The 16,267-nt window shown below is 38.7% G+C and overlaps 1 protein-coding gene across 1 annotated transcript in view; it reads left to right on the forward strand.

Annotated features, from left to right (window-relative positions):
• The first annotated feature begins 1,450 nt into the window (after positions 1-1,450).
• The window catches only part of COL6A6 (collagen, type VI, alpha 6), a 66,855-nt gene continuing 52,038 nt past the window's right edge, over positions 1,451-16,267 (forward strand). The window contains exons 1-4 of the mRNA XM_008572006.1: positions 1,451-1,561; positions 3,490-3,525; positions 5,739-5,801; positions 7,528-7,590. Of these exons, the coding sequence (XP_008570228.1) occupies positions 1,451-1,561; positions 3,490-3,525; positions 5,739-5,801; positions 7,528-7,590 (273 nt within the window). The remainder of the gene's footprint in view (positions 1,562-3,489; positions 3,526-5,738; positions 5,802-7,527; positions 7,591-16,267) is intronic.

Here is a 16,267-nt window from a genome sequence, read left to right on the forward strand (position 1 = left end):
GAGACTAATTTAGCATATTGCATTTATTACTCATTGTATTTTCTGAACAGAAGTTCATAGAAGTAGATATTATTCCCCATCAGGAAAATATTTTTGTATCTTGAAGCACGCACATCTTCTTTGCAAGGCACAGAAAATGGAAATAAGAACAGAGATTACTGTTAAAAATGTACAGAATTCAATTGCTGGGAAAGCACTTTACTAGCACTGTTTTAATACTTTAATGCATATAAGGATAAAGAAATTTACTTGCTCTTAATTTTGCTTTCTAAAAGGATGTAGTGAGCTTACATACGCCTGGAAAATATTATCAACTTAAAGAGTATCATCCAGGAAATCCTAATATGTAAGGATATATTTTTATTGTTTTATAGCCTCTAGAGGGTTGTGTGGGGCTGCCTTGTGCATTGCAGGATGTTAATACCATCAATGGCCTCTACCCACTAGGTGCCAGTGGCAACCCTGACTTGTGACAACAAAAATGTCTGCAGACATTACTAAATGTTTCTTGAGGAAGAGGGGGCACTAAACCCCCCTCTTCCAGTTGAGAACCACTGTTGTAGGAGACAGACCTGCAGGGTTAGTAAGCTGTTATCAGTGCTGTGCCAGGAGACTATAATGGATGTGTTGGCAGTGCGGGTGTAGCAAGCAGAAAGAACCAGGGACTGAAAGCAGCAGTGCTGGGGGGTCGATGGGGAAGATGGGTGGGGGGAGGGGGTTGGCTCTTTCTGAGCCAGACTTTGCTGGGTTTTAAATAGGTTCTTGGCGTAATGATAGATTCCAGGGATAATGAGAAGTAACTGTAGCATCAAACCAAAGCATGGTCTTCACTCCTGTTCAGTCCAGAGGGCTGATAGTTATGCCTTGCTGATTCCATCCCTTGTGGCCTACTTTAGAGGCATCCTGAAGGGCTCTAGGACAGTCATTGTGAATGAGTTTTCCATTAAGACTCCATATTAATGTGATGTTTTACCATTAAGAATGTCCTGCTTTTTTCTTGGTGATTCTCTGTCCCAAATCGGTCCACACCTATCCAGGAAATTAGGCCCTGGTGAACCACCACAAAGTCAGTCTAGGGGGCGCTAAGGAGCTGCACACTCTGTTCTGGGTCATCTTCATCTCGGGTCCTTTTGGGGAGATTTCCTTTCCTGATGTGCCCATCCATATTCCCTTTAAAGGCAAGTCAGGTTGTCTATATGTATTACCAGATATCTGTAAGCCATTGGACAAACCATTAAGACATTTTGGGATTTCATTTTCCCATGTAGGACATTTGAAAATTATAGGTAAAATTGCAGAATCATCTCCCCTATATCCTTGCTTTCTTTTTGTCTCTCACTCCTACCCAAGGTAAGTCTCTCATGACTTTCATTTGGAGCTTAAATCCCAAGTAGCCATTAACAGAGGTGCTAGATGATTAATTTTGGAGACGTTTCCATTATTTGTGTGAATGGTAGATGAAAGTCTGTCTCCTCCATTGGCTTATGAACTCCCAGCTAGGGACAGGAGTCAGGCCTTGCTGTCCACCACAGTCCAGCACCTCGAAGAGCGCAGGAATTCAGTAAGCACATGTTGTCATAATTCATTGAATCAAGCCCTTTCAAAATCAAACCTTAAGGACACAAGGTAGTAAATGTTTGTTGATGATGTTTCAAACACCATGACTGTGAACCAGAGAAAGATTTTTGAATGTGGAGGTCTGTTCCACATCTCTTAAATCACACAATAGTGGAAGCTCTTTATTTTGCCTGAGTATAAGGATCCATTCAGTTCCTCCTGCGACTGCCAGATGTATTCACTGGGTCTCACCACGTATGTTTCCTGCTCCGAGAACCCTAATCACACAATAGTGGAAGCTCTTTATTTTGCCTGAGTATAAGGATCCATTCAGTTCCTCCTACGACAGCCAGATGTATTCACTGGGTCTCACCATGTATGTTTCCTGCTCTGAGAACCCGGGAAGCTTCTGCTAAATGTAGTAGGAACACATCAACCTGGTCTTCCTGCTGCTTCCCTCTCTTCTCACACTTTTCACCCACATGGCCTAATTGCCACTACCAAATGCACTTTCTACTTTCCTGCCTCTATGTCATTCCTTATGCTGTGCTTCTGCTGGAAAGACTTCTTACATCCTCTGCCTGTAAGACTACAACCCAATCCTTTGAAATCCATCTCAAAAGCCTCTTCCTCCAGGAAGATTTTCCCGATTTGACCAAGTGGATATATTGCTTTCTTTGAAGCTCGTATTTCTGCCTTCCCCTTTCTTATGGCATTTGCCATACTTTGCCTTGTTATTTGGAATATTTATCTCCTCCTCCCAAACTTAAAGAGGGGGTGTCCCCTGAAGTAAAGGATCATGTGTGTGTGTGTGTCATCTTTATTCTCCCGTGGTTCGCATCCAATATGCTTTGTGGTAGTAGATATTCTTCTGAATGAGAATACTACTGGTACATAGTTCTCTGGATGAAACTGAAATGAATTAGAACAGAAATCTTTGTGCTAAAGGAGTGGAAACAACTTCTTTTCCTTCCTCTGAGGGAGAATATTTAGACTTTCATCTCAAAATGACTCATCAGTGTTTTAAAGAAATAGGCCTTTATTTCCCCAAATACAATCTATTTCTTAGATAACAATGAATTGTGCCTAAAATATGATTAGCGGAATTTAGTCTACTATACTGGCCTCTCAGACAACATTTCAATTTCTATCAAAATGATGTTGTTTGATGTTTACTGAATTTTGCAAATCCCAGATGTCAGTCTTGCTACAACCTTACCAAGTGATCCTAAGTTAGACAACAAAATACCATTGTCTCTTGATTTCCAGATCTATGAACTATTGATCTGGAATATACCTAGATCCTCACCCTTATATATGAGAATAGTAGGAGAAATCCACTTGATTGTATAGCACCATTGTTTTGATTGGATGTTTTATTAACATACTGAATTGAGTAACTTGCATGCTTAGAATGAATGAATCATTTCTGACAGTAAGCATATTATTTGGCTTTTTAAAAATAAAATTAATTTGGCTATCTTTAATTTTTGAATTTAATCTATTATAAAGTTCAGGGAGTCAATTCTGTTTTTTCTCTGGCTTCCTGCCTTTTGGCTAGTCCACTCCTGATTTCTGGCTTACTTGGTGGTGCTTGGGGAAAATGAAAAGAAAATACAAGTCAGTCAAGTTTTCAGCTTATGAATAGCTCTAGTAAAAGGTTAGTGGAGGATGAATTGTTGAGCAGAATCTGTTCTCATAAGTATCTGTAGATTTCAATTGTCTATGATTTCAATTACCTATTGCCCTAAAATAGAAATTCAGAGTTGATAACATTTTGCTTTCATGGTGCAGTGGATAATTGAATGTTTTAAGCACGGCATGGGAACTTTTATTTATGTCAGTGCCTTAAGGTGTCCATTACTAATTTAAATCAAAAATAAAAAGCATTTTTTCTAAATTAATGATATCTACTTTTACCTCCTATTTTAGGCAGCTCATGGCCAAAGAGGACTTACAGGCCCACAGGTACAGTGATTTATTTTTCTTAAAGTGATAAATATTCTGTGTCTAATCAAGCAGCTGGAATAAAGGCTCTGTAAAGTCTCTTCCAAGCCTAACCTTATTTTGCTTTTTGGTGATATTGGTTATGAAGTAAAATTTTAGAAAACTTTTAGGCCACAATTTCAAGAATTCAGATCTTAAAATGAAAATTTGGGCATTTTAATCAAAAACCATAAAAACTAATGACCAGAGACAGTATTTAGCCCAATTATTGTAAAATTTAACTTCATTTGGATTTCAGGTACAAAATCTTAATAATTCAGTGGGTGACCTTTCCTTTAGAGTTTTGTTCAATTAGCTCTGAAACCTTACTTACAAGTTGCGTAACCCCATATAAACCAAGAGAATACGATAAAGTTCTAATACAAATTGTAAATTCTGAATGTTTTGTTTGAAAAGTCGGCTAGCCAAAAAGCCAAATCATATCCCTTTTGCACATGTTGGTGATACATTATACATGCTTCATGAACCTACAATATTTATAAAAGAGCAGTTGTGACCTATAATTTTACAAAACTCACATCCTGAGATTAAAAATACGAGGATAGGGCCGGCCCGGTGGCGCACTCGGTAGAGTGCGGCGCTTGGGAGTGTGGCGGTGCTCCCGCCGAGGGTTTGGATCCCATATAGAGACCGGTCCGCTCACTGGTTGAGCGCGGTGCGGGTGCGACACCGAGGGTTGCGATCCCGTTACCGGTCACGAAAAAAGACAAAAAGGAAAAAGAAAAAAAATACGAGGATAAATAATAAATTCACTTCAGTCACATCATGGTAAAACTCCAGAATGTTAAAGATTAAAAAACAAACAAACAAACAAAAATCCTTAAAAATTATCAAAGTGAAAAGAAGAAAAGACAGTTTTATTCATGAAAGGAATGACAAATTAGATCACAGCAGATTCTGTTCAACAGTAATACATGCCAGAACACAACAGAGTGATATCTTGAAGATATAGAGGAAAAATAATTGGTTAGCTAGAATTTTATACCTAGTTAAACTATGAATAAATATAAAATAGACACTTTCAGACAGATGAAGAGTTGACCATCCACAGACATTACAACACACATACTTTGTTTTACTTCATCCTGCTGCTCTAAGAAAATATCACAGGCTGGGTAATTTACATAACACCATGCTCTAACCAACTGAGCTAGCTGGCCAGCCAAGGTAGGTAATTTATAAGCAATAGAATTTTTTTTCTTATAGTTCTAGGGGCTGGGAAGTCCCAGATCAAGGCACCAGCAGATTCAGTGTCTGGTGAGAACTCTGCTCCAAAGGGGGCACATGCTTGCCATGTCCCTACATGGCTGAAGGGGCTAACAGCTTCCTTGAGTTTCATTATAAAGGCACCAATTCCATTCTGCTCTGCCCCTGTGACCTAGTCACCTTCCAAAGTCCTCACCTTTTAATACTACTGTACGGGAGATTAAGTCTCAAGATATAGGTTTTGGAGGGACACACATATTCAGACCATAGCACTACTTCAAGGTTAGACTTCAACAAAAAGGAGAGAAAACCCAGAAAAATGGCATAAAATAAATGAAATGAGATTACAGAGAGAAGGTGTTAAGAACTTTCTTCTGATTTCTAGGAAAAATGTATTAGTGAAGGACATTTAATCGCGCTCAACTATACTAGTATGACAACTCAAATATAAACTTAAACTGTCCTAATATTTGAGTAAATTAAACTTTCTTAGTCCTTTCTTACTCTTTTTGGAATTCTTATCTGTGGCGGAGTCTAAGAACAATGTGAAGAGCATACTTATCTTTTGATCCCTAGATATTTAATACATTTGAATATAAATGTAGTGTTGTAAAATGCCTGGTGATGTTTAAAGAAAACATGGAGTAAATGGTGAATTTTCTGCAGATCACATACACAAGTTAGATATAATAAAATATAAATTATATTGAAAAAGAAGGTGTGTGTATGTATGTACATGCATATGTGTAAAGACTGGGAGGAAATATACCAACATACTAGCTGTGTTTATCTCTGCTTGATGAAATTATAGGTTTTTATTTTCTTCTTTGCATTTGCCTTTATTTTTTACAATTCTTGCAAAGATCCTACATTGCCATTGTGATTTTAAAAATACTTATAATTTTGCACACAAAGGAAACAGAATTCTCAGAAAACAGTGTTAACAGTTTGATTCTTTCTCACCACAGGGAAAAACCGGCGTCCCAGGCCCAGATGGACTTGAAGGCTCACTGGGGCTTAAGGGGCCTCAGGTACATATCAAGACCAATTAGGGTGTGAGCACACAAAGAAGAATCTGAGAGTGGGAGAATCTGAAGCCTTGATAGATACATGTTTAAAGTATTTTCTGAGTTTTGTCCCACTCGAGAAGTAAGAAGGGAATGAATGCGGTGGGCAGCTGTCCCTGTATGAGGGGTTCGGGCCAGTTAGTGTATTCCAGGGAGAACTTGAGTCAAAGAAAATGTTGAGCCTCAGATCTGGGCATTGTGATCAATCTAGTGCAGTAATAACTCAGTGTTATTATATTAATATCTGGATGCCCATGATGTACAAAAGTTGGCTCTACTCTAGGAAAGAATTGTTCCAAACACAGCTGGCGTCTTCAGCAGGCTGATCTATAGTGTGGCACCCAGCCTGTCTTCTCTAGCTCACTTGTCCAGGCAGCGCCTCAAGCACTGTTTCCTTTGCAAGGAACAGGCCATAACTGGCTCTTTATACTGATCGAGTGAGGGGAAAGAAAGTATGTGCCAGAGAGGCAAAATGTAACCTAAAAAAATAATGAGAAAGGAAAGGACGTCCTAGAAAATGCTGAGAGGAAAGAAAGAAGGTCAGACCACAAAAAGTTAGAACGTTTTTCCTCTCCAAAATTAGTTTTGAAAGCTTGAGAAATAAGTGTGCTGTTTGGCATATGCAGGGCAATCAATGGTTCTGCTATTTTTCAGTTTTAGTCCACATAGTTAAAAAAAAAAAAAATAAACATAACTATTATATGTTGGCAGCCTGATGCATGGAAGTTGGGCAAAATATCCTTAAACATCAAAAGAGAAACTTTGTCTGCATTTTACCAAGAATTCAGAGCAGTAAACGGTCTTTCCCCTGGACCTCTATCTCTTTCTAGTTTGATTGCTTTTCTTTGTCATTATTTGCCAGCTAGAGAAAGCTCATTTTTCTTGCATTCAAGTGAAAATAGTTGCCACTGGGGTGTGGGGGAGCCTTTCAACAGATTGACTGGCTTTATTTTTTGCTAAACAAGTAATACTACAGCATCTATTATTTGCCAGCTAGAGAAAGCTCATTTTTCTTGCATTCAAGTGAAAATAGTTGCCACTGGAGTGTGGGGGAGCCTTTCAACAGATTGACTGGCTTTATTTTTTGCTAAACAAGTAATACTACAGCATCCCTTCTTCCATTTCATAGACCCTTAGTTTTTTTCATGACAATTTAAAAGAAGCAAAAAACCAAACAGAGCATGAAGGTTTCTCTGTATAATGTATGAAAACTACAACTAATAAGCAAAATAATATTTCAGAAGTAGAAATATCCAAATTTTATCTTATCACATGCCATATCTTGTTTATGATGAGTCTTTGGTGTGGTTATTCAATAGAAAATCCATTTAAATATTTTGTTTTTGAAATTATATAATTAAGGAGTCTTTTCTTTTGGACATAAGAAATGTAGGGATTTAGAGTATGAAGATACTTAGGGTAATTAGAAAGCAATTCTGAAAAGTCCAACTGTTCAGTATTTCCTCCAAGCCTCAGTCACTTTGACTGCAAATGCCGAGTGGCCCAGATTTCATATCCCTGCACAGATGAGGGAGAGCTCAACAGATCAAGGCAGAACTGAAGGCATAATGGGAGCTCTCTTTCCAACTTCTGTCCATGTCACTGACTTAGCCTCCACTTTTAATATTCAAGTTAATATTCAAGTGTTCTCTTCTAAGGAGAAAATAATGCTTTAATTCTGTGTACTTAGGGCCCACGAGGAGAAGCTGGTGTGAAAGGAGAAAAAGGAGGTCTGGGAAGTAAAGGTCCCCAGGTATGTAAGAGAGAGAAATTGACTGTATTTGGCTTTGACCTTAGCTCTAATATGGATGTCTTTGTGGTTTCCTCCCTGCAGATGGAGTTATTTACTACCTGTAAACCAGCGAAGTATATGAGGTTTAACTTCAGTGCTCGATGTGGTGGCCACATCACATCCTGATCCCCATCTTGCAGAGCAGGCTGTCATTCTGTCAGGTGAAGAGGTGGAAGACCTAGTCCTTTTTGCCTCAGCTGCTCAGCTAAGGTTAAGAATTCCTCCTTTATGTACATCAGGTCACATCACTCCTCTGATCTCAGTCCTCTTGGGGCTTCCCATCACCTCCAGAATACAGCCTGCTTTAGGATTCCTCAACCTGGCTACATATGAGACTCTCCTGGGGATACTGTAAAACATTTCACCACCTGGGACCCTCCCCAGAACACCTAAATCAGAATCTCTGGAAGTGAGGCCAGGGTATCAATTTTAAATTCTCCCCAGGTGATTCTAATATATACCCAGGGTTGGAAATAACTGCCTGACTTTAGCACTTTTCCAACTTCAAAGTGCATAAGAATCCCCTAGAGCCCTTGTTAAAATGCAGATTCTGATGCAGTAGGTCTAGGGCAGGGCCTGAGATTCTGTACTTCTAACAAACTCCCAGGTGATGCTGATGCTGCTGATCCCCAGACCACACTTAGAGTAGCAAGGCCCGACATGATCTGGCCCTTGCCTACCTGCTATCATACATAGTATAGGAGGGTACCTTCAAAAAGTTCATGGAAAAATTTGAATTATCTTTTAATTCTATTTTTCTATGACTTTTTCTTTTTTTTAAAGATGACCGGTAAGGGGATCTCAACCCTTGGTTTGGTGTTGTCAGCACCACGCTCAGCCAGTGAGCAAACCGGCCATCCCTATATAGGATCCGAACCCGTGGCCTTGCTGTTATCAGCACCGCACTCTACTGAGTGAGCCACGGGCCAGCCTTCTATGACTTTTTTGAAGTACCCTTGTATATTTATTTCTTCAGCTGTTTTACTGTATCCTCTTCTAGAGTAGAAGCTGCATGTGGGCCAGGACTTTGTCTTGCTTACACTATATCCCCCAGAGCCCCAAACAGCAGTACTTGGCACATGGTAGAGCTCAACACATATTTGCATAATGAATCAAACAGTAAATGAATGAATGAGACACGGTTGGGAATTGTACTCTACACTAATACTAAGATAAAGGGAACCCATTACTTTGTGTCTATTGGTTAAACTGGGCAGTGGCCCAACACTTGAGTGGCTGTGTTCATCATCAGAATATTTAAGAAGCCATTTGTATAAACTTGTATCTCATGACACAGTGTTTTAAAGCATGCTCATGAAGATATTTGCTCCCAATTTTGATAAAGGTGCTCCTTTAAAAAGCATGATAACTTTAAAATTTCATGGTAGAACTAAACTGATGGAAAAATAAGTATTTTGTATTCACATCCTTGAGTTATTAAATGCTTGCTGGCACCATTAAGATTTAAAACAACAACAACAGTAAATGCCAAGGAAAACATATACTAGGTGATTATCTCATCTGTTTATATAAAATATTGAGATGTAGATGGGTTGAAATCCAAAGGTCTTGGTATTTCCTTTGCTCTACAGTCCAAAATTGTATCCAACTGGCTGTTATTCAAACAAGTTATTCCAGCCACTCTGTAGTGTACCTCTGTGAGTGAGTCCCCTGCAATCTTGCAGCAATATTGGTCATAGTCATAAATCATTCGACCTCATGACATTGCCAGACTTAGTCAAAAGGCACACTTCTCTCTAATCCAGCTTTTCCATTTATCTGGATGGAAAACATGGTTTTCTTTCTTTGCTCACTTTTCTTGTAATACTCTTGTCAACACAGTGAAAATGCTGTTTCAGAGATGTGTGGAATTTTTATGTTCAGGACATGACGAATGGGGACTCAAAATTGTTGTTTCCAAAGGAAAACCACTGAGACAAACACAATCAGATATATGAGAGAGTATTGTTCTTTATTGCTCTATAAGTCCACTGCCATAGCTTTCATATTGTTGTATAGCACACAAGGACCAGCCAACAGAGTGGAATAGCATGAGTGTTTTGTAATTGCAGGCTTTACAGTTTTTGTTAGCATATACACTTAGAAAAAAGGATGTGATTTCCATTAGTGTTCTGAAGGCTTTTTAGCTTACAGTGTTGGGGCATTCTGCATAAAATAAATGTATGCTAATCCGGCCAGATATAAAAGAATACAGTGTGTAGCACAACAAAAAGGAAAAAAAGAGCCTTGGAAGGAATGGCATATTCTTTTGCACCTTCCTTTGTTTCCTCTCTGTTTGGTTTACCTGAAGGTCCTGCCCTAATTTAACCAATGCCTAGAAAAATAATGGAAAATCAGACATAAAATACTAATTTTAATTGCACCACAATTATTCTTTAAATACTTATGCTTTCTTAGTGATATAATCACTAGTGGCATGTGCAACATCAAGAAAGGCTGGAATTGTTAAAGTGCAAATTTGGAGAACAGAAATTAGTAGAATTTCTGTTGTCATATCTAGAAAGCATAACATAGTGGTCAAGGGCATAGAATCTGAAACCGGACTGCCTGGGTTTGATTCCAAACAGTGTACCTTACTAGCTGTGTGCCCTTGGGCAATTTATTTAACCTCTGTGTGCTTTACAGTTTTCTCTACTGTAAGATAAGAATAGTAGTAGCTGCTACATCATTGGATTGTTGTGAAAATTAAATGTTTCAACATATGTACAAACTTAGAATATTGCCTGCAATGGTAAGCACTATATAAATGTCTGTTATTACTACTATCAAAAACTACTGCTGTCAAAATTACTCAATTTAGTGGGTATTTTATGCCCGAAGAATGCAGGTCATCAGCCTAAGGAAGACCATAATATAATATAACAATATATTAACCTGTATTGCAATTATCAGGTTTCATCATTTTGCATAATCTGTGTTAGATGGTCCATCAACCATTATTTTTACTCATTTGGCAAACATCTACTAAGTGCTTCCTCTGTATGAGGCCCTATGCTAGGATACAATGACAAATCAGACATAGACCCTAGCCTCAAGTATACCCAGTCTTGTAAAGGAGACTCATGAAAACAAATAATTGAAATGTGATATGTTGAATGTTAAAATAGAATAATTATACCCAAGGTAGAGTGATGGGGAGAGAGGATGGGGTTAAATGAGGAAATGAGTGGATTAGGTTTTGCAGGATGAGGAGATATTTTCCAGGTAATCAAAGGAGAGGCAGACATGCAGGAAGAGGAACCAGTTTATATAAAGAAGCGCTGCCGCGCTTCCCAAGCGGCGCACTATCCAGTGCGCCACCGGGCCGGCCCATAAAATACTAATTTTAATTGCACCACAATTATTCTTTAAATACTTATGCTTTCTTAGTGAAATAATCACTAGTGGCATGTGCAACATCAAGAAAGGCTGGAATTGTTAAAGTGCAAATTTGGAGTACAGAAATTAGTAGAATTTCTGTTGTCATATCTAGAAAGCATAACATAGTGGTCAAGAGCATAGAATCTGAAGCCGGACTGCCTGGGTTTGATTCCAAACAGTGTACCTTACTAGCTGTGTGCCCTTGGGCAATTTATTTAACCTCTGTGTGCTTTACAGTTTTCTCTACTGTAAGATAAGAATAGTAGTAGCTGCTACATCATTGGATTGTTGTGAAAATTAAATGTTTCAACATATGTACAAACTTAGAATATTGCCTGCAATGGTAAGCACTATATAAATGTCTGTTATTACTACTATCAAAAACTACTGCTGTCAAAATTACTCAATTTAGTGGGTATTTTATGCCCGAAGAATGCAGGTCATCAGCCTAAGGAAGACCATAATATAATATAACAATATATTAACCTGTATTGCAATTATCAGGTTTCATCATTTTGCATAATCTGTGTTAGATGGTCCATCAACCATTATTTTTACTCATTTGGCAAACATCTACTAAGTGCTTCCTCTGTATGAGGCCCTATGCTAGGATACAATGACAAATCAGACATAGACCCTAGCCTCAAGTATACCCAGTCTTGTAAAGGAGACTCATGAAAACAAATAATTGAAATGTGATATGTTGAATGTTAAAATAGAATAATTATACCCAAGGTAGAGTGATGGGGAGAGAGGATGGGGTTAAATGAGGAAATGAGTGGATTAGGTTTTGCAGGATGAGGAGATATTTTCCAGGTAATCAAAGGAGAGGCAGACATGCAGGAAGAGGAACCAGTTTATATAAAGAGAACTGTCAAGATGAGTTTGGGGAACCATAAATGATTAATATGGTTGGAGTGTAGGATCCATGGAGAATTAGAAATTAAGGTTAAGGGCTGTCTCATAGACTAACCTGTCAAGATCGGCATCTTCTCAGGCATTTGGGGATTTGTTCTTGCATTAGCCCACCTCTTGATTTTTGTTTTCTCAGACTTAGCTCTTGACTCTTACAGAAACTAAGCATTTAATCTCCTTGTTTCTTCCAAGCTTGAATTTGCTGGTTGTGAGTTTTTGCAAGGTTTTACCCTAATGCAAATAAAAAATAAGAAGTGGCAAGGATTCCTTTTAAGTGTGAAAAGAATCTCTACCTCTTGCCCCTTCCCTACTATGTCCCATCCAAAGTCAAGGCATCCTTGGCAGTTTTCCAACCACTAATCCTTTCTGATAAGATGCTAAAGACAATTTAAAAAAAAATATTTAAACTCTAAAAACCTCCTTTCTATCCTCACTTAACACTAAAGAAATTGTGATTGCCAAGATCTCTGTGACAGATTCTCAACATGGGCAAAAGACCCAAGCCCAAGTCCCCATATTGGAGGTTTTATCTGGACCCAGACTCCTGAATCAAGTTTGGAGATTCACATTTTTAGAACTCCAATCTGGGCTGCTGCATAGATGGTAAGCGTTTGGGAATCCCATCCCAGACAAGATCCTTAGAACAGCAGAGTGGCTGGGACTTCAGTCTTTAGAGTTAGATAGAATTAGGTTCAATTCCCATCTCATCCTCTTACTGAGTGATTTGGGGATAAATGTCTTGAGAATCTGTCTTTGATTGGTAAGTGGTTTTAATAATATGTATCTTGATGAGTTGTTATGAAACTTGAAGACTATATCTATTTACNGGATGGGGTTAAATGAGGAAATGAGTGGATTAGGTTTTGCAGGATGAGGAGATATTTTCCAAGTAATCAAAGGAGAGGCAGACATGCAGGAAGAGGAACCGGTTTATATAAAGAGAACTGTCAAGATGAGTTTGGGGAACCATAAATGATTAATATGGTTGGAGTGTAGGATCGGTTTGATTCCAAACAGTGTACCTTACTAGCTGTGTGCCCTTGGGCAATTTATTTAACCTCTGTGTGCTTTACAGTTTTCTCTACTGTAAGATAAGAATAGTAGTAGCTGCTACATCATTGGATTGTTGTGAAAATTAAATGTTTCAACATATGTACAAACTTAGAATATTGCCTGCAATGGTAAGCACTATATAAATGTCTGTTATTACTACTATCAAAAACTACTGCTGTCAAAATTACTCAATTTAGTGGGTATTTTATGCCCGAAGAATGCAGGTCATCAGCCTAAGGAAGACCATAATATAATATAACAATATATTAACCTGTATTGCAATGATCAGGTTTCATCATTTTGCATAATCTGTGTTAGATGGTCCATCAACCATTATTTTTACTCATTTGGCAAACATCTACTAAGTGCTTCCTCTGTATGAGGCCCTATGCTAGGATACAATGACAAATCAGACATAGGCCCTAGCCTCAAGTATACCCAGTCTTGTAAAGGAGACTCATGAAAACAAATAATTGAAATGTGATATGTTGAATGTTAAAATAGAATAATTATACCCAAGGTAGAGTGATGGGGAGAGAGGATGGGGTTAAATGAGGAAATGAGTGGATTAGGTTTTGCAGGATGAGGAGATATTTTCCAGGTAATCAAAGGAGAGGCAGACATGCAGGAAGAGGAACCAGTTTATATAAAGAGAACTGTCAAGATGAGTTTGGGGAACCATAAATGATTAATATGGTTGGAGTGTAGGATCCATGGAGAATTAGAAATTAAGGTTAAGGGCTGTCTCATAGACTAACCTGTCAAGATCGGCATCTTCTCAGGCATTTGGGGATTTGTTCTTGCATTAGCCCACCTCTTGATTTTTGTTTTCTCAGACTTAGCTCTTGACTCTTACAGAAACTAAGCATTTAATCTCCTTGTTTCTTCCAAGCTTGAATTTGCTGGTTGTGAGTTTTTGCAAGGTTTTACCCTAATGCAAATAAAAAATAAAAGTGGCAAGGATTCCTTTTAAGTGTGAGAAGAATCTCTACCTCTTGCCCCTGCCCTACTATGTCCCATCCAAAGTCAAGGCATCCTTGGCAGTTTTCCAACCACTAATCCTTTCCGATAAGATGCTAAAGACAATTTTTTAAAAAAATATTTAAACTCTAAAAACCTCCTTTCTATCCTCACTTAACACTAAAGAAATTGTGATTGCCAAGATCTCTGTGACAGATTCTCAACATGGGCAAAAGACCCAAGCCCAAGTCCCCATATTGGAGGTTTTATCTGGACCCAGACTCCTGAATCAAGTTTGGAGATTCACATTTTTAGAACTCCAATCTGGGCTGCTGCATAGATGGTAAGCGTTTGGGAATCCCATCCCAGACAAGATCCTTAGAACAGCAGAGTGGCTGGGACTTCAGTCTTTAGAGTTAGATAGAATTAGGTTCAATTCCCATCTCATCCTCTTACTAACTGAGTGATTTGGGGATAAATGTCTTGAGAATCTGTCTTTGATTGGTAAATGGTTTTAATAATATGTATCTTGATGAGTTGTTATGAAACTTGAAGACTATATCTATTTACTGCTTGCCACAGTGCCTTGCACAGAATAAATGCTCAATAAAAGGCAGCCGTTACGCCAAAGCCAATGAAGATTTCATCTCTAGCTAATGCTCTTTTCTTTTAAATGCCCTCAGCTTCTCTTTAAGTTCCATAGCTGTTTTTGATGTCAAGTCAAGGAAACTCTTTGATATCTCAGGGGTAGTAGGAAAATTTTCATCTTTCCTTGAGAAACCACCGACATGATTCCTCATCCAACCAGCAGTATTTGAGTAGGTAACTTATCTGGGTGACCATTCCCTGAAGCTTGAGCCCCATTCAAACAATCATAAACCCCAGTTGGGTGCTTTGTGGGATTCAGCATAGGAAAAAGAGTCAGGTTTTCTGATTTTCTAATGACGAGGTCTTGTATGTATCCATCCATGCATTCATCCAAGACATCTTTTACTTTGGAAGTTCTTAAAACAGGATAATCTCTTACTGTGCTTGTGTGTGTTTGGGGTGACTACACATGAAATAATATCCCAGAAATCTCCCCCATCTCTTACAGTTCATTATGTCTGAAGAAATCACAGAAAGTGAGCTCTGAGGCAAAACTTTCAATTTACACCTTGTTGTCAGGGGCAATTAGATTCTCTATCCTTCTTTCTGTGAAGTACATGAAAATTTCATATGAAAAACCAACCAATTAAATACACTATTTTATCTTTCTTGGGGATCATTCCCTGGATAGCTGTCTGAATAGATACATAAACAGAAGAATGGATTTATGAGTTCTAAGTACTGGATGATGTTCCAGAGATATGAAATCAATAGGATATGCCTCTTCCTTCAAGAAGTATGCAGTCTAGTCTCTAGTGAATGAGAGAGAGAAATGAATTAACAATTATATAGAGAGTAGAGGAATCCGTGGGACAAGTGTGAGGCCCAACACAGCCTGGGGTCCAGGTATTCTTCCTGAAACAGTGATGCTAAATGTAAGATTTTCAGAAGAGGGAGACATGGACCAGCTAAGGGAAACCACTTGCATAAATGTGGAGGGAGACAAGACAAGAAATAGTGACTCAGATGGTTTCATGTGCATGAACGTAGAGTGGCTGAAGTAGTCACAGAAGATGAGGCTACAGACGTGCAATACCAAAATTCCAAGGGATTTTACATATTAGGCAGACCTTACACTTTATCCTGACAGCTACTCAGAATTCAGAATTTCAGGCGAGAAAGTGGTAGCATCAGCCTGACATTTTAAATCACTGACAAAATGGTGAAAAATAGATTAGAGAAAGGCCAGCCGCATTCAGGGAAGCCAAGGATTTAGGCAGGATGCAAGAAGGGCCTGAATGCAAAGTGATGGAAGAGGGACGGACGCAGAAAGGGGACAGGTTGTGTGAGACTTGTGGCTGAGTGGTTTTGAGAAGTGAGCTAGAGGGCAGGCTCTGAGATGGTTCTCAGGGTTCTGGCTTGGGTTTGGGGGAATTAAAGGGTGACACCATTCCTCAATGAAAAGAATATGAGACTAGAAGTATGATTTAATGTAAATATGATTGTTTTTGATAATCAGTTTCTATGGGGTATCCAACAGGCATTTGAATGTATTGGTTTGGTGTTCAGTTGAGTGGTCTGGACTGGAGATGCACATGTCTAGAAGCCATTGTGTAGAAGTGGTGCATGAATCTGTGGGGTGCCAAAGGGGAGGAGGGGATGAAGTGAGAAAAATAAGGTCAGAGGATAGAGCCCTGAGGCACGTGGAGATTTAAGAGGCAAATAGAAGGAGAGTCTTCGA

This window comes from Galeopterus variegatus, unplaced genomic scaffold (genome assembly GCF_000696425.1).
Source record: "Galeopterus variegatus unplaced genomic scaffold, G_variegatus-3.0.2 Scaffold743, whole genome shotgun sequence".
Taxonomy (NCBI): Eukaryota; Metazoa; Chordata; class Mammalia; order Dermoptera; family Cynocephalidae; genus Galeopterus; species Galeopterus variegatus.